Consider the following 27,002-nt stretch of genomic DNA (forward strand, 5'->3'; position numbering starts at 1 on the left):
TTTAAAAAAATAGTGTATACCCTTTAACAATAACTGAAATTCCCATGAGGCTCTGAGCCAGATAGATTAGCCAAGAGTCTGGCACACAAAAATGCTCCTGGGGTGCTCACTGCATGGAGGTGTGTCTGAGCAGCTGCCACACTTTCTGGAACACCTGGACAGTAACCAGCTCACCACCTTCATTCAGCACAAGCAGACAGGCAACTCAGCATCCTTGCTCCATATTGCAGAGTTGAAGTGGGCTCCCGGGATCCCCAGCAAAGACCTGGCATATTTCTGTTAATCTCCTCCACCTGGGCCTGTCCCCGTTGCTTAACACTCCAGTGGAGCCACCAAAGACTTCTCAGGCTTGAGAATAAGCAGAATTTTACAGGAATATACAAGAAGGTGGGGTAGAGACAGGATACTAAGGGATTATTTCCCTCTGGAGAAATATAACAAACACGGCTACCAATTTACAATACGGAAAGCACACAGCGGCTAAGCTTGTATTCTGTGGAGATATTAAAGAAAAAAATGGCACCATTACTTAACTTCAAAGACGAGATTCAAAGGAGAAATAGGAGAAAGGGGAAAGAAATCAGAAGAATTTTCCCAGTTAAGGGACGTTGTCCCCAGTGTTTGGAAAGGCACCGGGCCACAAGAATGAGGAGCAGTCAACATCACCATGAAGTCTGTGATCTGCTGAGACACCTCCCAGTGCCCACCCTTGGCTGTCACTACAGACAGGGCCAGGCCAGAGCCCGGGGCCTCAGGAAAATCCCAACGGCATTCCCAAAGAAATGGGGAGTCTCCTTAAGGCAGTCAGGGTCTTGGCTCAAGTCTGGATTAGCATTCCTCAGGAGATACTCAAAGTCAGGGTGAGGCTAATGCAGGCAGATGGGGTCCCAAGGGAATAAAAATCGCGTTTGTTGCATTCTTATAAGCTCAATCCAGTTGCATGTGGTCTATCTCAGAAATTAGTTGTTTGTTTTGGGGTTTTTTTTTTTTTTTTGAGTTTGTTTCTTTAGAGCACCTGATACCACAATGAAGCCTTGGTTTCATTTCCAAGAGGAAACAAAAGCAAATGTGAGCTATTTGGCACCTCCACTGTTTTGTTTTCTGAACTCTCTTTGGCCTGCTGTGTCTCAGCAGAAGTTTCAAGTCTGGGCCCAGCAGCCCCTGTGAGGTGCAAAACAGACAGGTCTGTCTCCACAAGGGCCCTCCCCCACTGCCGGGCACCACCCACACCTTGGGGAAGCGTGTGCATGTTGGGTGCCGTTGACTTTGAGTTTTCGTAACAGCAGCAAGCCCGTCTGGTGACTAGTGGGGCCTTTCTGGCCAGGAGGAAAGCGAAAGGAAGAAAGGGAGGTGCTTCCTGCCTGGAGGAGATTGTTTGAAACAAAGCAAGTGGTTGCTAAGGGCTCCCAGACTCACCAGAGCTCAAAGAAGGCACCTACTATCCAGGGGCTGTCTCGGGGAGGAAGTGGAAAGGGAGGGGGAGGGAGCAGCGCAGCAAAGCAGCATTATTATCGGTAATAATGCTGCCAGCGCTTAGGATGCTTCCTTACATGGTCTCCCTTGATCTTCATACCAACCCTATGACACACTCATGATTTTTTCGTATTTTCAGATTGGGGAAATCAAAGTTCAAAGGGCTGAGTGGTTCCTGCTCAGGTGCACACATTGAACGAGTGAGTGGCAGAGCTGGGTTTCAGCCCGAATCAGCCCAGCTCCGGCCACACATGCTCTTCACTTCAGAACTTGGCCACCAACCCATGGTTGCAGAATCCGCATGACAGGAACCCTGAAAGTGCTAGTTCATTTCCCATGAGACCAATTCAAAATTCCTTTTTCTTATACGCCATCCTTCTACCTTTAATGAGCAACTACTCTGTTGCCAGGTGATGCTCAGAAGAAAAAAATAGATAAGATCCTGCCACCATGAGACTCACTTGTTGAGGGAGGAGTCAAATAACTAACAAACAACCTACAGAATATGAGGCAAGTACTCCGAAGAAAAGGAAACCAGGCCATGAGGTCGGGGGGACCTGGGCGGTCAGGAAGGCCCCTCGGGGAGGAGATAGTTAAACCATGACAGGAATGACAAGAGCCAGCAGAGGATCTGGGTGAAGGGGGTTGGGTAGAGGGAACAATGAACTCCTCCTCAGGCAGGAGGAGTGAGAGCCATGGTGCATGCAGCATGAGGGAGGGAGGGTGGCATGAGAGCATGCCGTGGAGCCAGGCAGGTAGAGGGGCGGGAGCAGGGCAGCAGTGGTCCTCCACCTAGGTCACACTGTACCACCACCTGGGGAGTTTCACCAGATTCCCGTGTGTAAGTATTGGAATCTGGACCAGAATCTCCAGATGATTCTAATGTGCACCAGAATCGGGAAACACCATGTTGCCTTTTACAGGCCTGTTAAGGGGTTTTCCTTAGAGTAAGAGAGATGGAGAGTCACGTGGGTTTTAAATGGGAGATCTGATTTATATTGTTAAAAGATGATTTTAGCGGCTGCTCAGAGCACGAACTGGGTGGAGGGGATGCAAATATGGCAGCAGGGAGACAGACCAGGTGGCTGCAGCGGTAAATGAGAGACGGCAGTGCTCAGCACAGGCCGAGCGGTGGGAGAACTCGGCACTCCACACTGAACAAAGTGAGTGCGGGGCTGGGAGAGAAGAGTCAGGATGGCTCCCAGGCTTTGGGTTTGAGTGACCACTCATGTGATGACAGTTAAGCTTTCACTTCTTTGGTGCTCTGCAGTAGGGACACAAATAAAACTAAGGGCTCAAAGGGTGAGAACCTTTAGGTGCCAGGACCAACATCTGCACAGGGAGAGGGCTCATGGGAGAATGCTCTGTCCATCAGGGAAGAGGCGGGGCTGGGAAGACCGCAGAGCAGGCAACAGCCGCGCTGCGTCTTGAGAAAGAGAGGGGTCCCCGGGCAGCGGCAGGAGGGCTGGGGGGTAGGGGAGCCCAGGTGGAAATGCAGCAGGACCACGGGGACCTGCCTGCAGCAAGAGAGAGTTCCTCAAGACACACGCGGCAGGACCCGTTAGGGACCTCGTTTCACGGGATAGACCTCAACCTGCACACGCTTTCTTCAAACATACGGTGAAATCCCATCTATCAATTCCCTTTTAATGAAAATTCTGCCTTTATAAAATTAAAGTGACTGGTGAGAACAATTTTCAGCCCACTTATGGGTCTTTCATGAATTTTCCTTGAAGCTTCGTATATTCTAATTCACTAATGTGGAGGAGAAAGAACTAGAATTGTATTTACTTCCCATTATCATTCAAACAGAAGAATTATTTTAAAAATAAAATTACTAAAGTAAGTTGCCCATTTCTGTATTTCTGGAAAATTCTTTTTATTATTATTTTCTTAACCCTGAGTCTCTGTGTCTGGCTCATTATTATATCCAAACTACAGGCCTGTTGCTAATTTCACTTGGCAAAGCCAGACACGCTTAAGCCCTTGCCTGCTTCAAAGTCAGCAAACACTCAGCTACCAAATCTTGGTGCTTCCGAGGCTGCTCTGGGGGAGCAGCTGAGTGAAAGCCAAGTGTTGACATCCCATTGATCTCTATAAACACAGGCAGGTGTTTATTATAACCTTCACCTCACATGTGTGCAAAACACACATGCACACACACACACACAGGGACAGGTGGCCTCAACATTCAGACAGCTGACAGTGTCACCAGGAGGCAAGGATCACCGGGTCGGTTGCCGGCATGATTGGCTGTTTATGGGGCAAGGGCTCTTTTTCGTCCACATGGAGCCCTTATCGCCAGCTCTGATTGCAAAGCTTCGCTTTGCTGATTGCACAAGTAATCTAAATGGTAATCAAGTTCACACCAGACTTATTAGCACGAGGCCCTCCCAGAGCGGGTTTTTTGCAGTCACCCTGAGCACTCGGAAGAATCACTCACACGTTTGCTTCCCCATCTGAGAAACCAGGAGATCCCTGTTGGAGAGAATTCAGCCAGGAGCCAATAAGCCGGTTTGCAGTGTAGATGCCAAGTCTACACCTCCCAGAATCTCCTATTAAAGACTAGGCCTCCCAAAGGAAATGGAAATGTTTTAGGGGGAAAAAATCTCTAGAGAAATTTTCCCCTAAAACAGGGCCCCAGTACGTCTGTACTCTAAGATCACAGACTTTTCACTACGCCAGTTTCAAAGCCAATGAGCAGTTGGCCTTCCTGCCGCTGGAGCAATTACATCATGGTTTTCAGGAGCTAAATCCAATTTCTTGCTCGCCCTTTCTATTCAGCTCACCTCAGTGGGACCTCTAATTTGCTTGAGGTAGGCAACAGCAGAGCTGTGCCCTCTGGACTAACTAGCTCTCCAGAAATTAAACGGTGCACGTTGCACCACGCAAGAGTGAGTTAGAAGACTCGTAGGCTGCTTCCTTCCGAAATGCTCTTGTGATGATAAAATCTACTGCTGGATAAACATCCTCATTTTTCTAAAATCACTTCTAGCCTTCTGTGGAATCTTGCCCCTGAATGACAGTTCCACGTGGTGAGCAGCCTGTTCCAGGGAGCTGGAAGGTGGGTGGAAGCTGCCTTGATGCTGGCACTTATATGAAAACAACACTGTGCGCCAATTATCGTCTGGACACACAAGAGAGATGCTGATGTCACACTGCAGAAATGCAACGAGGCTCTCAGCCCCTTCTGGTGAAGGCATACAAAAACAAGAAAGGAGAATAAACCAGAGGTCTCCAGAGACATCTATTTCTTTTTACATCTATTTCTTTTCTTTTCGAGAAACGGGATGAGGGAGCTCCTGCTTAAACAATGAATCACCTTCCTGGAGGAGAGCTCAGCTCCTGCACGCAGAGATTTATGCTCTAGTTTAGAGCAGGCTCCCCACCTGGGGGCTTCCACAAAAAGATGAGGTGCTGGGGAGCTAAGGATGGATTTGAGAAAGGGTCTGCCCCCCTGGGAGGGGGTGGTGATGAAAAGGACTCACCATGAATGCTGGCAACCTATGAGCCCCCTATGGATCTGCATAACGGGAGAACCCTTGATGAAACATGGGCAGGCAAGACACGAGGAGCATGGCTTCAGCTCCCCCAACTACAGGGACCAGATGCCCAAGTCAAACATGTCTATGAAAAACATTTTTTGAGAGAAATGGAATCTTGATGCAATCCCTAGTTCAATCCTGCTTCATCTCCTGGGCCCAAGAGCTCCATCGCAAGCCCGTTTTTCCTCCTTACTCCCTCAGGGTCTTCTCTTAGATGATTCTAGACTTGGTTTACAGCTGTCTTCCTGACCAACTCTCTCCCCAAGCGGCACATGAACCCCTAGAGGACAAGGGAGAATCTCTTCTCCTCTATTTCCTCCCCGCCAACCCCCCAAACACCCCTGCCCCCTCCCATTCATACTCCACCTCCAGGGCCAAAGACACCTGGGGTTAATATTTCTTGCCTGGTTACTCCTCAAAGATCCAGCAAAGAACAGAGAGGCCCAAGGCTTTCCAGTAGCCCCAGAAAAGCCCCAGGGGCCGCAAAGGAAGGCTGGCCTGTATCATGGTGGCTCTCTCCTGCACCAGCCATCTCTGGTTGCCAGCATGGCAGGCAGCCAAGGCCACGCAGAACAGCAAGCTGCAACCGTGTGAATTCAGCTTACCCGGGTGTCTGTAAGATCAGTGACTCTCAACCTAACCCAGATCCCTACTCAAGACCAGAAGCTCACAATGTGAAGCCCCGTCAAGGGCTCCCGTCAGTTGCTGAAAACATGCATTTCCCCATGGGAGGCCTGCAGTAGCAGGCAAGGCGATGCACAGCATTTTCTGCGAACAGCTCACTGGGGAAGTTGAAGGCAAACCAGCAGTGGACGGGCAGCTTCCCCAGCCCCGAAGATTTTATAACCCCACTTCTTAGTGACCTCGCTACATATGGCAGGAAATTCATAGTTTGTTTATACTTACATAAAAATAACATGAGCATTAGTAAACTAAACATTATACTTTTATGATGTCCATTTGATGCCTCCTTTGGCCAGCCTGACCCTCCACACCATGGTAAAGATGTCTGTTCGGGCTCCGAGTCTGTGTGCTCTGGGAAAGGCTGCTCAAGCACCCTGAGTCAGCTCCTCCTCTGCTCAATGGGGGGACGGCATCTGCTTTAAAGGGTCTTAGGAGGTCTCAAGGGAATGGTCCATACGAAAGCGCACTGTAACCCGTGAAGACCAAACCACAGCAACAATGCTATCACCATTCCCCAAGTGTCCCCTGCACCGAGGCCGCAGTTCGTGATTCAGTTCCTCCTAACTATGACCCAGTAAAGCAGGTCTTCTTTCCTCCTTATAGGGGAGGAAACTGAGGTCTCGTGGTTCGGTCACTTTCCGCAGGTCTCAAAGTCAGGAAGTAAAAGTCCTGAGAACTGAGTTCCTGATGGAATCTATGGGATTTTTATTCTCTGTGGAAGATCTATGGTTGTGGTTCATCAAAGTGGGGCTTATATTTTCACATAAATGCCAATATCTGTGCAGCTTCCGGAACCAGCAGCATCAGCGTCACCTGGGAACTTGTTACAAATGCAGATTCTTGACCCCACCCCAGATCATCGGAATGAGAGATGCTGGGGAAGGGCCAGTGGTGTTCACTTTCTCAAGCCCTCCAGGGGATACTGGTGCTCGCTCAGGTTTGAGGACCACTGACAGAAGGTAACTCAAGTGATGAGGAAAAAAGCCAAGTCCTGGAGTGGGTTTCAAGGCTTTGTAGAAGGATGGCCAGATGGAATATAGGATGCCCAGTGAAATTTTCATTTCGGATCCACAATGAAACAGTTTTTAGCGTAAGTATGTCCCATGCGATATTTGGGACATACTTATACTGAAAAATGTTTTGTTAATCTGAAATTCAAATTTCACTGGGAACCCTGTATTTTCACTTGATAAATCTGACTCCCTTTTCTCCCTGGTTATTTCAGATGGTGACATTTGTGAAGGACTTTCCAAAGGGACTGTGACTGGCTCCTCTTTCTCTGATGGACTTTGTGCTGGGCACCAGCATGATGGCATTGTTACCGATGCCAGGGTAGCCCACATGGAGACAGGTCCAGGCAGGCCTGTCTGTGGACAAGCATCCAGTGAGCCGAAGCCAGCCACAGACTGTGAAGTCAGCATCATACCCCACACCCCACTGCCCAGAGGTCCCCAGGGCTCTCAGGCATCACTTCCTGGCATTGCTAGACCGAGGGACGCAGGTAATGAGAGCAAGACCTCCTTCCCACAGTCCCAGATTTCTGTGGAAAATGGCAGATCGAAACTCCAGTTGGGGTTTCTTTAGCAAAGCATGGTAGATGTTTCTATAAGTAAAGATTCCTAGAGCAACGTTTCCAAAGTGGACTCTCAAGAATTAGATGAAAGCATTCCAAAGTCAAAGAAGTTTAGGGAAAACAAGCTTAAACAAATTTAAGCAGACTTCATTGTTGCAGGGTTCATCAGTGCCCTTAACATACACTGGGCATTGTAACCCTCCAAGACCACACAGAATACAAGACATTTCTCAAAGGGACCTGAAGGGCCTGCTCTCCCTCTGGACTGTGTTTGGATAGTTCTAGGCCTGAGGACACTGGGGAGAAAAGGGAGACCAAATGCAGAACATTAACAGTGATAAATAGTTCTCAGTTTTCAAAGTCGTTATTTGTGGCTATAGGATAGCATTTAATCTCTATACATAAAAAGAAAATCTGGCGTATTTCTCCACATTATGGCAAGTTTAAATTACTCATTTAAAGGAACCTCAACAATGGCTCAACTCACACACGTCACCAGAAAACAGCACCATCTAGTACAATCAGAAAGACTCACTGTGGATCTGGGAGTCTCTGTTTGCTCCAATTCCAGGGCTTCCCAGCATTTTTTTTAGAGAACCACAAAATAGGGTGATTTATAGATGATGAATAAACTTTCATTCTCGTTGCCAAGCAGATTTATACCCTTAGTGTCACTGCAGGTTTATTACTGAGCTGCAGTGTGGGATAAAGGGGAGATCATTTGGAAAATAACATCAAGACAACCGGGAAAAGAAATGTCCCCTGAATTCGGTTTTCCTCACTGGTCTGCAACTCTGTGTTTTCACCTTATGTTATTTTAATGTAAATAACCCGTCCTTTAGGTCTACTTCTAATCAGTGGACATAAACTGGTCTTTTCTTCCCATGTTTCCTTAAAAAACACACTACACTTTCTCATTGGTCTGGGAAGGACACTAATATGTTCTACACGCAAATGTCTTTGAATCAAGGAGACAGCCTTTTAGCTAAATCACGCTCCCTGTTTTCTTTGCAGACTGATGAACTTACAATTTAATTGCATCTGATACGCACATTTTAAAATTTCTTTGTGAGTAATATTGGGAGAACTATCCACAAATATTTACTCGCATGTTTTATGGAAAAACATTCACGAGATCAGCTCAGGTGATAGCCAGGGCCCGGCTTGCTGCGTGATGAGCGGCACGATTTTATGACTGCGGTGACTTCCCCAGCCATCACGTATCTGCTGGGTCACTTCTCCAGCTAGATGCTCTGGGAATGCAAATTAACTTTAATACTTGCTCCAGCCAAGAATCGTCAGTGAAAGCAGATCGTCGGAGAAGGAATTCTGCAGTGCCTTCAGGAGAATTCCGTTTTTCTACTGGTCCGTGATCTGAATAGCTCTGACTTGGCTCACCCTCGGAAGTGTGGCTAACGCGATTCAGATTAATTCAGTCTGCTTCAGTGCACATAGGAGGGCGTCCCAGAGTGACTTGGTGTGGTGTGTGCACACTGGCACTCAAGATGTAGGGAGAATTTTCCAGCACACTCATATGACTATAATCCAAATAAGAAGATACGAAGATGGGGGATCTAGAGAGATACACGAGTCAAGAGTACGCAAATGGAAGCGGGTGGGGAGACTGGATGGGGATAGTCACGGCGGGCTTCATGGAAGAGGAGGATGTTCCTGCGGGGTTTTCCATACATTCTTAACACAGGCTAAGGGGACATGACAAAGATATTGACAGGCAGAGGGGAATCAACCGAGATGGGAGCAAAGCAGCCTGGGCTGGATCTGAGCACGGCTGGGCTTTCTGACTGTTGGCAGCACTGAGGGCAGGAAACAGCGGTGATTCCTAAGGAGCAAGCGCTCCTCTGTGAATTGAAAGTCATCACACTGCCCAGGTCATGCAGTGCAGGAAGGAGAGGAAAGGGCCTCGCAGGTAAGAGATGAAGGAAGAGGCTGGACTTGAGACGAGCTAGTAAGGTTGGGCAGGATTTTGCAGGGCAGAAAGGAAGAGGGATAGATAAAGCTTCCATCGGGTGGTTTGGGGACCCTGATTGTGAATGTCCCTGGAGGTAAGGAAGAACAGCAAATGAGAAATGAGACCAACCGGGAAGGCTGGGGGAAGGCAGAGGCAGGCAGGGTGGGGGTGGGCTCCAGGGAGGATCTGAGCTGAACCTCCAGCCCAGGGAGATGATGAGGCCAGGCTTGGGGAGCTGCAGTGGGAACAGGATAGAGCCACAGATGGGTCAACAGAGGACAGTGAGGGCTGCCGCTGACTGAGCACCTACAACCTGCGGTGCTGTACTGCCTCCTACCTGCAAGACTGCAGGTGCTGCACCAGCTACTACCTACAGGTGCTGGACCCCTACACCCACAGGCGCTGTACTGCCTACACCTACCGGTGCTGTACCTTCTACTCATAAGTACTATACCCTCTACACCCACAGGTGCTGTACCCCTACACCTATGGGTGCTGTACTGCCTACTCCTGCAGGTACATCTGCAGGTAATGTACCTCCTACACCTATAGGTGATGGGCCGCCTAATCCTGCAGGTCCTGTACCTGATGCTTCCCATGTGCTTTTAGTCCATCTTGCTCCAGATTCATTCTGCAAGGTGGACGCTATCACTAATTCTGAACCACTCTAATTCCTAGGTGCCTTTGGACATGACCACATCCTCCCCCCGCCATGGGATGCCAGGAGCAGTGTGGGAAGATGGGGAAGTCTTGCCTACAGCCCCAGGTAAGTGGTGGAGTGTGCAGGAGGAGCCCTGACTTGGGAAAGAGAGAGGCCCTCAGACTGGGGAGTCTGCAACCTCAGAGAGTGAGAGCAAAGCTGCCTCCTGCCTTCCCCCTTCAGCTTCCTAGGTCTCATTTCCTCTCCTCTGCAACTTGGCAGTCACCACTTTCCACTCATTGTGCCACCTGAGAACCTCTCCGTCTGTCACTGTTCTGCATTCCACAGAGTATTTAGACTCAGGAGCAGCATATACAATGCCTTCTAGCCTCCTTGGGCTCGTCTTGGGCTCCTGTGTCTCTCCCTCTGCCCCACACTCTCATTTCACATTCCAGTCCTAGCTGAACTGAGCACCTCAGGTTACTCTCACTACTGTGCCTTCAGTAACCCCAAGGTGGGGGCAAGTCCACACCTATGAGTTTCCATGGCAACCAGACAAATGCTTTCATGGCACTTAGTAAATCCCAAGGTCATTTTCTCTTTACCTGTGTGCTTTCCCCACAAGGTGGCGAGGTCTGTGAGACCAGAGACTGTGCCTGGCACAGAGTAAGTTCTCAAGATAGGTTTGCTAAGAGATGGATGAAGAAGCTCCTATGCCACTGCTATAGTCATGCAAAGGTGGCCCAGGTGGCTCCTGGGCAAGGAAAGAGACATGCATTTATTGGCTTTGGGAATTCAAGCTATAGGGGACGAGATAGTAAAGAGAGGCTGGGGCTGTAGGCAGGACCTTTATAATGCCACTTCCTGGCTTCTCCACAATCCCTCCCAAATGTTCATGAGAATCCCCGTCTCCACACAGGGAGCCCAGTTAACACAAACACACATGTGCGTGCACGTGCATGCGTGCACACATGTCACTGCTCTGAGCCTCAAAGACTCCTCAGAACTCATCAGCCAACAGGAAGCAGAGCTGGCCTCTGGCCCGCTGTAATTGTCCCTGCGAGGCAGGCGCTTGCTCTCCCGGCAGCCCCTGCCCTGGTGGGTGTTTGTCAGATGCCAGAGCTCCCACCTGAACAGCTTAGGTCTGTTCCAGAGCCAAGACCGCTGGCGAGCCCTGATGAGAGGCCGCTACCCCAGCTCGGAAAGCAAGCAAGCCTTCTTTCTAACAGACGTCTGGACACTGCAGCCAGAGCTCATTCATGCAAATGATTTATTAACTAATTTAGCATGTAAGAAAAACATGTGCATTTTGCTTTTATCGTCTTGCCAGCAGACAGGCTGAAGACAAGATGTGTACTGTAGACTTGTTTAATGGGGCCTTCAACACTCCCTCTCACTAGCGCGGGCTCACAAGAGGCTCTGATTCCCGAAGTTGTCCAACTGAACTGACCTAACACAAACAAACATGGGGGTAAAGCTCTCATCGACACATAAATACCGCAGGATGGGCAGAAGAGCCGCAAGACCCTTGCACCCGAGGCCCGTCCAGAGCAGTCTCATCGCCAGGACTGTCTTGAAATTTGGGGAATAGAAAAGTGACTTGGTTATTTACTACTATTGACTGGGTCTCACCAGCTTTCACATAGATATGGTTTTAAGACTTTCATTTAAAGGAATGTGGACTTGTGAGGATTTCTGTTTCCAGCAAACACCACAGTTGGATGATGGCAGTGGATAGAACTGTGTCTCCCCTAAAAGATACCTTCAAGTCCTTGTCCCCCTATCCCCAGCCCCATATGTGTGATTGCGACTTTATTCGGAAATAGGGTCTTTGCAGATGTACGCAAATTAAAATGAGGTCATCTTGGATTAAGGTGGACCCCGATCTATCACCTGTGATCTTATAAGAAGAGGAAATTTCTACATAAAGACACACAGACATGGCAGAGGCCATGTGAAGATGGAGGCAGAGATTGGAATGATGCATCTACAAGCCAAGGAATGCCAAGGAATGCCAGAAGCCACCAGAAGCCAGGAGAGAAGCGTAGGATGGACTCTCCCTCTGAGCCGCAGAAGGAATCAATCCTGTTGACACCTTGATTTTGGACTTCTGGCCTCCAGACTGTGAGAGAATACATTTCTGTTATTTTAGTCAGTCTGTGGTCATTTCTTACAGCAGCCCCAGGAAACGAATAGAGCTGACCAAGGCTGCCTCCCTCTGATATTTGAGATGATGGTATTCCAGACCATTTGGGACCCACAATGTGGCACAGCTGGAAGGTAGCTGCCCCAGGGGACGAAGAACCCAGCACGGCGGCTGATGCATGGCCCCACACATAACAAGTTCCCAAATGTCCTTGGGTCTCCATATTTTGCTACACAAAGTAAAGGGATCTGACCAAAAGGAAGCTCCTCAGACACTATTTTTTGTGTGAATGTGAATCTGTTGAGTTCTAAAGAGGCATTGTGTTATATTTGTTAACCTATCAAGAAGGATCTTCAAAAATGTTGAGGCGGAGGGGCCCACACATCATGGGTACCTGGGCAGCCCTCCTCAGGACAAGCAGAGACATTGAAGGCCCCAGGGGGCCTCCTTGTTGAAGACTCCCAGTTGTGGCTGACATTTGTCATCCCTCATAGCAGCTTGAGAAGTCAGCACCTGAACCCAGCTCACTCTTTGTTGAGCCAGAGACTAAATGGCACCCTGGAGAACACACTCAAATCGAGCCTGTATCTGCCAACTGGCTTGAAATTCTGGTGAGAGACACATTTCAAGGGGCGGGGGAACTCTTTGCCCATTCATCTTGTTGATTTCCTTTCCTTGGCCTACTGGAACATGTCACTGGGAAGAGCAGTGTGTTTTGCCAAATCCTTTGCCACAAGAAGGATGCATTCAAGTCCACCCTTGCCCAGGGTCTTAGGCAACTCCCCCCACAGTGCTCTGGTTGCATGAGGGAACCTTGGCCTGCCCATGGACCCTGGAGGTTAACAGGAATGCCCTTACAACTCTCTTTGTCCTCTGTCCCTCAGGCCCCTGCAAGACCTCGGTAATGTTTGCTAAGCTGCATTTTATTGGATATAGTTATTTCCCCTGAGGACTTTTATTCAGAATTATACCCATGATTTCACCTCCTGGGGGCCAGAACATTTTCCTAGGAAGAAAAATCTTGCTCCTCTATCCAAAAGAATAAAACTGAGGTTTCCCCAGGCCTCCAGATTTTAAGATTTGAGTTGGCAGGCCGTCAGTTGTGCTCTGATGTCCCTGTTCTTGCCCTCATCTCCTCTTGCTATTCTTGCTGGTTTAATAGTCTGTTTATAAGCTCCATGAAGAAAAGACTGAGGTCAGCCTTGCTCACTGCACCATCCCCAGCTCCCAGCACGGTGCCTGGCCGAGAGAAGGTTCCTGGTATCTCTTCTCTAATGAGGGGTATGAGCGCTGCCCCTCCCAGGGTCGGCTTGACACCGGCTCTGCAGCTCTTCGAAAGCCGGCCATCCCCTCTCTGAGCTCGCAGCAGGAAAGGGGTTTCAAGATGAAGAATGTTGATGGAGACAAGCTGGAGTCACCCTCGCACCCTGAGGTCTGTTTTGCAATCTATAAAGGGCAAAGGGGATCTCTTGCAAATATCTGTTAGGAGCCAAGAATTTGAACTTGCTACCCTGGCTGCTACAGTTGTGTGGCTTCTTTCCCAGCTCTAATGGTAAATTTGTGTCCCAAGTTATTACTGCTGAATTCAGTGCCCATATATAATCTCTCAAAATGGGCTGGCTCCCAGAGCATGCTTCCTGATACTAAGGTTTGGATACTTAGAGCAAACACGAGTCCTGCAGATGTCATTTGCACCATCACCTCGGGCAAAGGGTCCAGCCCCAGGGATCCCCCAGTCTCGCCAGGCCTCTTCAGCCACCCAGAGCTTACCGCTAAGAGGATGAGGAACGGTGAACTGCTTCTTGCTGGCGCGGACAGGGAGAAGAGACTGCTTCTGCCCGACGTTCTCCTTCCGCTGGGCTTTCCTCTGCTGCACCATGTGTTCGAGCTTCTTCAGTCGTTCTTGTGAGCGAGAAATGAACTGAGGTTTACGGACTTCCAGCGCTTCCTAAGTGAAGGAAAGAAAACATTTTAAGAGACAGGCAACATCCATCTGATTTGGTCAAGAAGCTGATCAAAAGTACAACACTCAGAGACCGAAAGCCACCGTGCGTAAGCACGTCACAATTTTCTTCCACAACTTCCTGTAAAGGTTGTAACGGATATTGATACCAGAGGTCCTGGCGGCCGGTCCTGCCCTGCCCCAAGTGCGCCACTGCAGCATGACCGACTGGTCACCAACATCAAGATTACGAGGCACAGGCAAACTTCTGCCCATTCCTCCTCCTATGCTGTCAATTCTACCATATCAAAGTCTGACTGCCCCAAACGCCCAATTCCAGAGACACAGAGCAGGGCAGGAACGGAAGCACGATGAGCCCCTTGCTTCTGCTGGGAGCTGGATGCCTTAAGAAGCAGAGACCAGATCATCCACTCAATGTAAAATGTGTGTCTTTTTAGGAGAAGCAGCAATTGCAGCTAACAGAAACAGCTTCTCCTCCCAGGTAGAAGAGTTGGCAAGAAATCTTTGCTATGCAAAATGGGTCTGTAGCTCCAGAGAGAAGGCAGAATTTCTGTATTTCCACTTCAGCCTCATCTCTCACTGTCTCCCCCATCCAGGCCTACACTAAGCTACCTACCCAGGTTTACTGAAAAAGAGACACCACCATGGATGAATTCTGCTCCATGCCAGGCACTGGGCCAGGTGCTGTCTGTGTGTTCATTGTCTCTGGGAATCCCCACATCGATCCTGGAAGGCAGATTTATTTATCTCCGTTTGACAGATGCAAAAACTGGGGCTCACCGTAGTTTGGTAGATCACACAGTGACTCTCAGCTGTGGCAGTGTCATGCTTTTCCCACGCTGCCTTTCATTGTCCTAACTTGCTTTCCTTTGCAAACCTCTGTTCAAGTGGGTCCCTTGCCTGGGGTACTAGTCACACCCATCGGCTCAAGTTCCCACTCTCCCAGAATGCTCTGTCGTGTCTCCCCATTCAGCCTGAGCATCGTGGTGCTTCACAGACCACCTGGTGCAAGTGGTTCACACATGTTTATCGGCCTGCTAGGCTGTGAGCTCCTGGAGGCCACGGGCCACATCTCATCCAGATAGTATCCCTCACAGCCACTTCCATGAGGTCTGCACACATTAGGTGCTCAAAAGTCCTTCTGGAGGTGCTGCTGCAGCAGAAACATTCCTCTGCCACATTCCTCTTCCAGCTCTCCAGGAGCTCAGAGCTCCCAGGAAGAGGGCAGCTTGGGCTCCATCTGTGTCATGGACATGCCCCTGGTAGCTGTACCAGGAAAGGAGTCTTCGCAGCCAATATGCCTCCACTCACCAGGCCTGGGTCCCCGGCACAAGTCACAGGGACTGGAGAGACAGAGAATGGCCCGTTGGCCCAGGCTTGGCTGCTGCCTCAGCTGCCCACCCTGAGGCTGGAGGCTCTGGCTGCTTTGGGGGCACCATGAGTCTCTCACCAAGGGCCAACCCGCGCAACAGGGGTGCAGGGGCCGGCAGATGGAGCCGTCTCCACACACACAGGGCGGCTTACAACACCCCAAGGCATGGTGGCTCTACCACACGCTGTCAGCAAGGGCTTTCTCCGAAGCTGTTTGCCCTTCTAATTTTTATATCTCTGTATTTTTTGAACTTTAAAACATGTGTCCATATTACTTCTATAATTGGGAAAAGATACCAAATGAAAGCTTTTGTATCCTTGAAACCATGGCCACCTGACTTTGGAACTTCCTTAATCTTTCAAAGGCTCAATGTCCTTAACCGAAGACAAGGTTATAGGGGCTCCTGCCTCATTTGGGTGCTGTGACGATGGAAGCCACTGACGCCTAGGAAGTGACCTGCCTGATGTCTGGGCACGTGGAACTTCTCAACAGATGCTCATTGTCATTGCTACAATCACTGTCACTATGGATATTATGTGACCCTCACTCTAGGCCAGTGGAACAGACAACATTCTCTCCATCACTCACACAGTGAGACAAAGACTCCGAGAAGATAGGGGACCTGCCCAGAGTCACACAGACACTATGAAGGGGAGACAGGTCTCCATTCTCAGAAGCAGAAGTGAGATCGTGTGCCCACGGACTCCCTGGGGAAGATCTCCCCTCAGCCGGAATCAAGCCAGGAAGCACGGAAGTTCTCACCTGCAGGGTCAAGGAGCCTGCAGGCATTTGCCGGCCCTTGGAACAGTCTTCCGGCAGGTCGGGGGTCTCTGGTTCCTGTGGGGCTGCTGGCTCAGGCGGTGTGGGCACGGGCTCGGGGGTGCTGGGGCCCTCACTCCTCTTGCATTCCTTTAACTTTACAACCAAGTCGCAGCAGGTGTAGTCTCCTAGGAGCAAAGATTTAGAATTCCATTTAGAGGGCACCACGTGATTGCCGCCTGGCTCCTCAACACCATTAGGCACAGAAGACAATTTTGAAAATAGAAACGCCAGTGGGTTATTAATGGGCCTCGTTAAGCCGACAAGATCTGCCTCATCACAGACCCCCACCCCCTCAGCTGGCCCAGTCACAGGGAGGAAGGTTTGCGGGCAGCCAGGCCTCAGGACTGCCTAATTATGCCATGGAGGTATTCCCTTGGCTTCTGATGTTCCAAATGCCTTTCCTCACAAGGAAAAGAAACTTTTCTAGTCTGTGCTTCACATTAAGTGTGTCCTGTACAATGCTTACGGCTTGGTTGTTTGGGGACAGTGTATTCATTTATCTCATGTTTGCGGCACTAATGATGTAAGATAGAGGAATGGTGTTCAATTATTTATCCCTCCTCTTAATTTGCCCGAGACTACCACTGGCTTTACATTTGTAATGGAAATTCTCTCTCTCTCTATCTCGCACACGCGCATGGCTGGATGTGGCCTCATCCCAGGGCCATTTTGACATTCCTTTGTGGAAAAGGTCAGGGAATGAGTTGGGGGGATTAATTTGAATTCACTGAGCACTTCCTGACCAACTTCTCCTTCTGGAACACAATATCCCTTCAGTCTGTCCTAGGCCACTCTTCCCGCCTGAGCTCCCCCTGCTCCCCCCACCGCACGTCCCCCCAACCACAGCCTCCCCAAATGCCTCCAGATCTGCAACTCAACAGCGTCTTTCTCATCCTCGCCCACAGGCTCTCCTATCTCCACAAAGCCCCTTTGATTCCTCCACCCGGTGACCTCCTACCTCCAGGCTGAGCCCAAATCCTTCAGGAAGCCCCCTCCCCTTCCCAAGGCAGGCTCCATCCTGCCTCCTCTGTGTTCCCGCAGTGGAACACACTTCACGCATTCAGCAGCATCAGTGACAAAGTAAGCTCGTCATAGGATGTTTTAACCCCACAAGCCTGTGACTCCCCTTAGGGCTAAACTGTGTCCTATTCGCCTTGCATCTCTCCATGGTGCCAGCCCAGGCGCCCAGAAGGAGTAGTTCTGTTGAGAGTGGAGAGGTGTCCCCTAGGAGGCTCACCTGGCCATAGGACGCATCTCCATGGTCCCGTGAATCTCTTATCTGAACCCCTTGCTATAAGCTCCACTGTTCACCCTGGATCCTCTGTGGCCTGGACCAGCTGTCCCATCTCTACTCAAAATCCATCAATGGTCCCTACTTCCTACAAGCCCTACAGACGGACCAGACTTTGCGTGGCTTGTTCAGGGTAGATGTTCCAGCTCCGGCTGTCACTTTTGATTCTCTACCAACAACACACTACTTCGAGGTTCTCAGATCATCCTCTCTCATTCTTCTAAGCATTTGCTTCTGTTCTTTCTGGAGGATTTCCCTGTTGCTCCCCCATCCCTGCTTCAGGCCTAACCAACTAGCCCAGATCTCTGTCCCCCAGGGCCTCCTCCAGCTAGAATTAATTACGCCCTCCACACACTGTTTCCATTTCTTACTGTGAGCCTTTATTACAACTAGCTCACCCTATGCACAGGGAAGCCACAGTCCCCTTACATCCTTCCCCACCATCTGGCCCATCACCAGATCCAGCAACCCAGACGCAGTCCTGATGTGCCCATCCTCATCAGTGCACAACACAGCTTTGTCCCCTGTATCTTGAAAGTCCCCACCACTGTGGCCCCTCCTCCTCAGTGACATGGTCTGTCTTCATCGCTGGCTGGGTCTCAGCCCCCTAGCCTTGCCCCTCTCTCATCTGTCCTCCACATTGTCCAGGAGACAGTCTCCTTCAAAGCAAATCCAATTAAGCCTCGTCTCCTTCAAGCGTTTGGCCCTGCCTTCAGTCCAGACTCCCTTAATGGGCTTATAAGGATCTTCCAACTTGATTCATGTGACCTTAGACTCATGCTAGCCTTCCTGCCTCGGCGTCCCCTGCACTCTGGCCCCTTGGCCCCCAAATAACCCACACTCTTTCCACCAACTCTTTGCTTTGTGTATGCCCTTCCCTCAGTCTGAAACGGTCTTCACCCTTGGCTCTAATCTTTAAACCTCTAATCAGCTTTCAAGTTCCTGCTCAAAATTATTTCCTTGAGGAATATGTCTCTGTCCAGACCCTCCTTGGAGCATCTGGGGCCGTCCTCAGCTTCCTGATAGCTCACCACAGACACAGTTACAATCCCAATGTCTCCAGCACTGGACTGAGAGCACCTGGAGGGCAGGGAGCACCTGGCACACAGTAGATATTTAATAAATGCTTCTTTAATGGCATACAGTAGGTGTTTAATAAATGCCTCTTTAATGTATTAATGAAGGAAGAGCTAGCGATTAACTCGGGTTCCAAGTGAAATTATTTTTATCAATTGCCATAAACATTTTAACTTTTACATCCCAAAGCTCTATAATCTGATATTTTTCTTTCTATCCTTATCGATAGCTCTTTGGGAAAATCTTTAGAGTGATAGGAAAGCTAAATTTTTCCACCCACATCACTGGGCACCACAGGCCCATTTTCTATTCCTCTGTTCTTTTATGGCACAGCACTTACTGCAGGAATAGTAGGGATCAGCCACTTGGCCTCTAGAGAAATGATGGCCTGGTTTGAATTCTTGGTTCCCTCCCTTGTGAGAGGCTGAGATTGGGACCTACCCTGTGGGCACTGTGATGTCTAGTGCACTCATGCTTGTTAAGCATCCATCACATGTGGGGGCCTATGCCCCTCAGCCATTATCCCTGCTAGTCATTTACAGAGGACCACCATCAGCCTAGGAAACCTGCTGCCTTCAGAGCAGCCACAGCAGCATCTCAAACATCCCCTCCCTAGGCCTGAGAATGTGCTATGCCCCTGGGAGTGCCCTTCTTTTCAGCCTCACGTGACACTGGCCTTGTGCACAGTGGGACTGGAATTCCTGACCCACACGGGGCTGCCTTCCTGATGCTTGGGCGGTAGAACCCGCCCACCATTTAAACCTGCTGGACTTGCTTGCTTCTCTGCTCGCACAGTTGGAGAAGGGGCAGCTTCACAAGGCGAGATTGCGCGAACCAGACCCCAGGAAGATACTGTAATGTTTTCCATATGACTATCAAGGAGGGACCATCTCAACCCTACCTCCCTTGCTTCTTACCTTTGGGGAACTCTCTTTCTACCTGAACACCATGGTCTTCCTGTGGAGATGTGCATAAATCTTGCAAGGGGCAAAGAAACCCAGGGACACGGATTCCGGGTTTCGGGAAGCTTTGCTGTTGACTCTCTGCGGGCTCAGAAAGGTCGCTAGACTGACAGCTGTTGCTTGGAGGGCTACAGCCAGGAGGCAGGAAATCTTTAACCAGCTTCTGTTCCACTGGGGGAGCAGACAAAGTCACACGCGTTTCTTGTTGCTTCTTGTTGCTTCCAGAAAATACTTTTGTTTCTACTAAAAATAAAACGAGAGTTGTGCTCAAACCATCTGATGAGCCCACATCTAACGCACTGACTTGTGCACACTTCCCTCTACTCGAGACAGGCCGACAGGCGGCAGCACTGCCTTGGGAGACCTGGAGCCCTCGGTGGCCATAGTGCATGTGCTGTCACAGCTTTCAGCACTTGGTGGTCATTCCTGGTCAGACTTCCCCTGGAGCTCACCCAGGAGCTCCAATTATGTCCACTGGCTGTCACGCATTTGGCTCTAAAGAGACTGCACTCGCTGGTGCCCATAGGAACTCAAATGACCTTCTGGACAGCAGGCAGTAGACTGGGCCATCTAGAACATTGACTCTGGGGCCAGACACCTGAGTTCAAATCCCTCCTCCACCACTTAGAAGCTGTCTGGCCTCATCTGCAAAATCGGGGTCACTCCATAATGAGGTAATGATATTACCATATTATTTATTGTATCTTTTAATTGATTTTTGTAATACATTTATATAGTAAACAATATATTTTAGATACTTTACATAATTATATTTTATATAATAAATAACATTTATGCTATTAATATAAATATTAAAATCGAGGTAATACTATAATAAAGTATGATCCATGTATGGTATTTAGCAGTACCTGCTACACAGTAAGCATTTAATACATATCAGTCATCATCATTATTGCAGAAACATTGATGCCAGGTTATCTGCTACAGCAAGTGCAGAGGTAGGTGGCAATTGATCAGGTCACGGTGCACACCTCTAATAAAGCAGGGGATCTAAAATGTGCACAACTTGTCGCCTGTTGCCACATTATAACATCAAAAGTGTGGAAACCACCTTACGTCCAACCATAGGGGACTAGTAAGTCAATTATGGTACATCCGTGCTTTGTAGCAGTGAAAAAGAGTGAGGCAGCTGCTCTGTGTAGACATGGAATAATCTCTACGATACAATTTTAAGTGAACAAAGCAAAATGCTTGTGTCAGGTCTGCTTCCCCAGTAAATGCTCACGTGCCCAGAATATCTCTCGAAGGACCCAGAAGATGCTGGAAACTTCGGGAGAGGGGAATGCAAGACAGGAACGGGGGGTAGTAGAGAGACTTTCTTTTCACCGTTTGTTTTATACTCTTTGTTTTACTTTCTTTATTCTTTTGGAATACTTTACTAATTTTTAAAAGTTATTCATTTTAAATAAGGCAGGGACTATCTGCCAGGCATTATTTCCTCCCTGTGTTGATGCCGCTAAGTAGAAGGGCCCCACCTGGGGAGAGAGCCAGGCTGCCAGGGGGGATGCGTGCAAACCTTCTGTGTACTAGGGCAGGAGAAAGTCCTGGGAACCACTGGAATAATAGATTCTTGGAAGATTCTCGCTACCTTTTCTCAAATGTCTTATGCACAAAAAGGAAATGAGCCTATGACTACCTGGCACTAATTAGAACAGTGACCTCTCTTAAAATATCTCGGTTGTCTGCAGTTCATTCCAGCCCCTCTGTCCCCAAGTCCTGGTGTCCCAGGCAATGGGAAGAGGCTGAGTGTGGTGAGGCCGTGCAGGGCAGTGGGAAGACAGAGAATACAGAAGCTCCCCTCAGTGTGAGTTCTGGCTGTGGCATCTGAGGCAGATGAGTCAACAAGGGCGTAAACCCAGCTTTCCACGTTCTTATGAACAAACAAAATGTAGGTAAAGGGCCTATTTGGTCTCAGGGCTTGAAACACAGGAAGCACTAAAAAAATGGCAGTTGTTATTAGTCCTTGTCATCTGGAGAGGGGACATGGCCTCCCAAGGTAAAGCTGATCTTTGCTAATTTGTACAGAAAAACCTTTCTAAACTTTTATTTCAAAAACTGTCAATTCTGTTTAAGTATAAAATATCACAAGCAAAAAAGGCCTAAAGTAGTTCTTCCTTTCTACGTTGCTTCCTTTTATTAGAATCTCCCTTAAAGAATCAAAAATCAAATTAATTATCAGTGACGCAGTCTCAGCCTGCTAGTTCTACCCTGGTGTTATGCTCTTTAGGTGAATGTATTTATTTACAGACTCACGGAGATCTAACTATCTATCCATCTACTTACCTACCCACCTATCAATTATCTCTCCCTCTACCTGATTTAATGTAAATTCTTGCGTGAATGATTCTGTGCAAGTCAGAGATTCCACTGGTGACTTGAAAGAGTTAAAACTACTCTAGGAAAGTGGAATGCAGTTGGTGTACAGAAGAAAGGAAAAACATGCAGCCAAAGAAGGACTTTTCTGACAACTTATTGATCAGATCTCTTTGTGTGGATTCTGGAAAGAACAATCAGAAGCGAGGAAGGATCCTCAGGCAGGCCGGCCTTCTCCAGGAAGGGCAGAGGCATCCTCTTGCTTTCCCATATGCTTGGCAAGCAGGTTAGACTTAAGAGTTCTCTATTCATGCCCCCAATTTTAGACCACATCACCTTGGTGAAGACCCATTGCCACCGCAGGCTCTGCCCGCCTAAAGAGAAGTGCGGATAAAGCAGCAGCCTCTGCCAGACATTCCTATCACTTGGGCTGAAGCCCAAAGCCTGAGACCTGGAGGGGCTGGGGCTCTGCGGCCTTCCTTCAACTACTGACAGTCCCTCTCTTCCCTTTTTTCAAATGCATTACCCTATTGGTTGATACTCTATAGCTCAGCTATCCAGCAAACTCACCTATCCAGAACTGAACTATGCAACGGGAGGTGAGTGAAAACCAGCAAAAACATCCTGCCCAACAGTCACAAATTCCTTCTGTTAAACTCACACCCTTGGCTCAGAGAAGAGCTTCTTGGACCATTTTACAGTGCCCACTTATGCTTTTCTCAAGCTCGTTTTACTGCGAAATGTATTACATTTATTATTTGAAGATGTTCATCAGAGCACCCAGGAACTCTCCTAGACTAAGAAGCAAACATTCCCTGGGCTTCTGACGTCATTTCTGAGCCTCTTCTGGATCACACTTCACTCAGCTAGAACCTGAATTTCACGGTATTCAATTCACTGCTTTGTCGATAAATGTCCTAGTTATGTAGGTATCAAACGATATATTTTTAATACCAAAAATCTGAATAGCAAGCACAAAGCCAGCTGTTGTAAGGTAAAGACATCATGGCATCTGTTAGACAAAAGCTTCCAGGGGCAGAGAGTTTAGCAGATGGCTGGGCCACAGCTTCCCCAGCAGCTGATGGGATACGATTCTGGGGAAGATAGTGGTCAGTCAGGAATGCGTCCTGAAAACAAGGGCTGACCATTCAGGGCATCATGCAGAACGGGCTGGCAGGAATAGGATCGGGGGAGTGGGCTGCTCTGACTTTTCTGGTCCTGACCTCACTGCGTCCAGCTGCGGGCCTTAGGGAGAAGTCACAGCAGGACACTTCTCTGCAGTGAAAGTGGGCCCTGAGAGACCAGGTGCAGGGCAGGAAGGGGTGAGCAGAGACCCTGTCGACACAGCATCAAGACCAGCTGAGAAGAGACACAGATCTGGGCCGGGCAAGGGCACCACCAGCCCATGCAGGTCCTTTGTACAAAATGAGAAGAAGGCGCCCCTTCCCCCAAGACGTTTTACCTCCATTGGCCAGAAAATGTCATAATGGACCAATTTGATAAAAAAAGATACTTTACTGCTTCTTTCCAAATATTAAGGTGATAAATAATCTTTTGTGTTCTTAGATGAGCCCCTATTGAGCCACCAGCCCCCCACTGGAACACAATTCTACTAACTGTGGTAATTTGGCTCACAATAGGAAATTGGACAGTGGAGAGTTGTTGCTAAGGAGAGGCACCAGCACAGCGGCCAGACTCTGTCAGCGAAATTGCAAAGGAAGAGCAAGAAAACCATGAAACATAGACCCATAAGCCCAGCATGGCTGTTTGGGGACATTTAATAGCCTGAGGCAGGTAAGTCACATACAGAACACATTTTAGAATCATTTATCTCCAAATTAGTTTAAAATTTGTTACAGGTGTTTTGGTGTTGAAGGTGAATCTTCAGCTCTCTAGAAGGATCCTCTAAGTGCTGCACGCTTTCCTGCCTTCTGAAAATAGACCGAAACCAGCCATGCAACCACAGAGACATTCTGAACAAAGCAGGCTTCGTTGAGTCCAAAGCACACATTTTCTCCCACATTTTCATGTTCCTGGTGGTGATATTTTCTCCCCTCAAAAGCTGGAGCATCTTACAACTGACTGTGTCTTAGAAGTACCATACCTGAAGCTTGTGCCAATGTTTCTGAGTCACTGATATAAACATCAGTTTCTCAACTCAACTACAGGTCAGGCCTCAGGATCTCCTGAAGGTCTAACGTTATTTGCCACTACCTTAAGCAGCCCAAGACTGCCCCCACCCATCACCACCTTCTCAAATCTCTTGTGTCTGCGTTTTATGTATAGTTTACCAATCTCACCTTCCTCCCTCACCTGTGGGCTCTCCTCCAGCAAACCCCATCACAACAGCATCCAAATGGAAGCCAAAGAAGTGAGCTTGATAAGATGTGTGGCAATCAAAGGAAAGCCACCATGAATGGCACCTCGGGGTGAATCACAGACCCCCCTCACTTTAGGCGGGACTTGCTCTCCCCAGTTTTGGCACTGGGCTGCCAGAGGCTGCTGCTGAGGGGAAAGGCAGGGCATTCTTTGCTCAATGCATGCTAATTCACGGACAAAGAGACCACCACAGACAAAGGAAGAGGCAGTAATCCTGGGCACTCGATACACACCCAACTTCTCCAGCAAGTGCTGTTGGCTTTATTTCTTTCCTTTCTCAGGAAAGAGAAAACCTCAAACCACCTCCAATTACAATACATGGAAGAGGAAGTAAAAGAAAGTAGAGTTAGTTGCTGGCCCATGAGAAACAACTGAGGGAGAAAACAAAGAAGAAGCCTTTTACAATGGACGAGGCTGGTGTTTTCTCTGCTTTGTTACTGGCCAAGGCTTCATCTTTTGGCTGCAGGTTAAAATTTGATTTCCTCATGTGGAAATCAGTCTCCATTTGGTACCTTGCATCCACCCAACCCAGACTTCTGTTTAAAATCAGTGGATAATCCTTTCGGCATATTTCTGTTAAATTTCTGTACAGAGATGTTGCAGCCAAGGAAGGGGATCAGGAAGCGGGGAGAGGGGAACGACAGGCAGCAAATGGGACAGATGGCTCCTGGCAGAGAGGATCTGGAGCAGCGAGCTGTGTTTGGGGTGCGCAAGTCCCACAGCCAATCCATATAGCAGGAGCAGAGCTGGAGCCGGCACCTCTGGGAAGAGGAAGGAGAGAGAAGAAACGGGAGCCCCGAGAACAGACTGCAACCGCAAAATCCAACGGCAAGGATGAAGGGGCGTCCAGAGACAGCTGGGTCAGAGGAAACCCAGGAGTGAGTCCTTTCCTTTCCAGGAAACAAGACTTCCTGCCTGTGCCCGCACTTCCTAGACAGTAAACAGGTTGCTTCTGCTATGCATGCCAAACATCAGAACCTCGTCTCTCCCTGAAGAAGTGGACTTAACTGGGGAGACGGGAGATGGCCAAGAAATAAAACTGACTTGTAAAAAGCAGTGTGAGGAGCTATTGATCTGTGAAAGGAGCCTTCCCTTTTTGGAACACCAGGAGGATGGTGGGGAGGGAAGAACTGTCGTTAGGATGTCAACATGGTGTTAGGACACAAACATGCAAGCCCAGGGATCAGAAGAACTCTGCGTATTCAGAGAAAAAAGGAAAAATGCAGTATATTCATTATTATTGTCCTAAGGTCACGTTTCAAGATACCCCGTGGGGAATTGTGCACACAACTCTCATTTACCGTTAGGGCTCAGACATGCAGTTGCTGCAAAGAGGAATACATGTTATCCCCTCTCCCCTAGAGAACATCTAGAAAGGACACTAGAAAACTGGGCAAAGCTGTTTTTCCAATTATGTCATAATCCTAGAGGTCTTAAGACTGATGAACAAGTTTCAAAACACACAAAAAGTATTTAGAAGGCAGAAATAAAACACACACATGCGCATACACACACGCCTGTCTGTTTTCTAATAACATGATTATCTTGACAACATTGCAAGTGATGACAAGAGACACAAGTTCCAGTTAATCATTAGATTCCACCTTTCTACCTCACACTCAGGAAACAGAGCCCCAGGTTATTGGTTTTCCCATAATCCTTTATCCCAAAGCATTAGTCAGATTCGCGAAGCACTGAAAAATAACATTTTAAGCTTTTCTCAAAACTTTTTGCTAAAGTTTCCAAAAGCGAGCATTTGAGGTGATAATGTTCTCATTAAGGCATATTTCCTTTAAAAAACTTTTTCTAAATTATAAGAGCAGTAAATAACTACTGTCAAATTTGAAATATAGGGAAGTATACCAAAAAATTTAAATCTCTGACAATCTGTCACTCGCCACGATGTTCACAGTGATTTTCTCTGGGAGGTGTGGCACATTTCGAGTAGAGTAACACGTGGCTTTTCCCCTTTATTTCCATCATTCCCATTTTGAATACAGCTTACAACCAGACAAGATCACCTCTTCCACACCGGTGATACATAAAAGCTCAGTTCGTTAGCGTACTATTGTCTGGGAACGTTTATTGCTCTTGATGGCCACTCTTTCCATTTTGCTGGATAACTCTGGCCGGCTTTCATCTCTTCTCTTGCTTTTCCTGGTGCTCGAACAATTACCAAGCAGGTAATGCTGCATGTTAAAAAATTGATTAAAAAAAAAATCAGACTGACATGCTAGGTGTCAAAGGGAGGAGCAGAGGAGACTCTGAGTCAAGGCTTCTGTGGCATAAAATGCCTGCTCAGGGCAGCTCTAGAGTCATTATGTGTGTGTGTGTGTGTGTGTGTGTGTGGTCGGGGTAGGGGGGTTGAGGGGTAGGGAGTCCAGGTCAGACTTTACTCTATCACCCTCGCCTGAGTTTTCAGTACTCCAGGATGAGAACACAGGGTTTGTTGTTGGGCTCTACTGCTCTTTCAGAGAAATTGCGTGACCTCTTGATCTTCAATAACTACTGAGTACTGACTATGTGCCAGGCACTGTTATAGGGCACTTGGGATGCAGCAGTGAGAACAGGAACATTCCTGCCCTCGTGCCAAGGACCATCCACTCTTATAGCCAGTGACCATCACCTCCATTCCTATAGTCAATGACCATCACTTCTACTCCCACAGCCAATGACCATCACCTCCACTCCAGCCCCCACTTCTACACCACATTCCATACCTATACCTAGAATGTATCCATACCAGGAGCTGCTTCTCTGAGCTAGTAAATT

General features: G+C 48.4%; 1 protein-coding gene across 5 annotated transcripts in view; it reads right to left on the reverse strand.

Annotated features, from left to right (window-relative positions):
- C2H10orf90 (chromosome 2 C10orf90 homolog) overlaps positions 1–27,002 on the reverse strand; it is a 128,547-nt gene that overhangs the window by 8,467 nt on the left and 93,078 nt on the right. For 4 of the 5 annotated variants that reach the window (XM_046651744.1, XM_046651750.1, XM_046651737.1 and 1 more), the window contains 3 exons: positions 19,473–19,760; positions 16,128–16,312; positions 13,801–13,978 (listed from right to left, as the gene is read on the reverse strand). In XM_046651744.1, coding sequence (XP_046507700.1) covers positions 13,801–13,978; positions 16,128–16,312; positions 19,473–19,760 — 651 coding nt within the window. The remainder of the gene's footprint in view (positions 1–13,800; positions 13,979–16,127; positions 16,313–19,472; positions 19,761–27,002) is intronic. The other variant, XM_046651728.1, reaches the window with a different exon arrangement.

Source organism: Equus quagga, chromosome 2 (genome assembly GCF_021613505.1).
Source record: "Equus quagga isolate Etosha38 chromosome 2, UCLA_HA_Equagga_1.0, whole genome shotgun sequence".
In the NCBI taxonomy this organism is placed as follows: domain Eukaryota; kingdom Metazoa; phylum Chordata; class Mammalia; order Perissodactyla; family Equidae; genus Equus; species Equus quagga.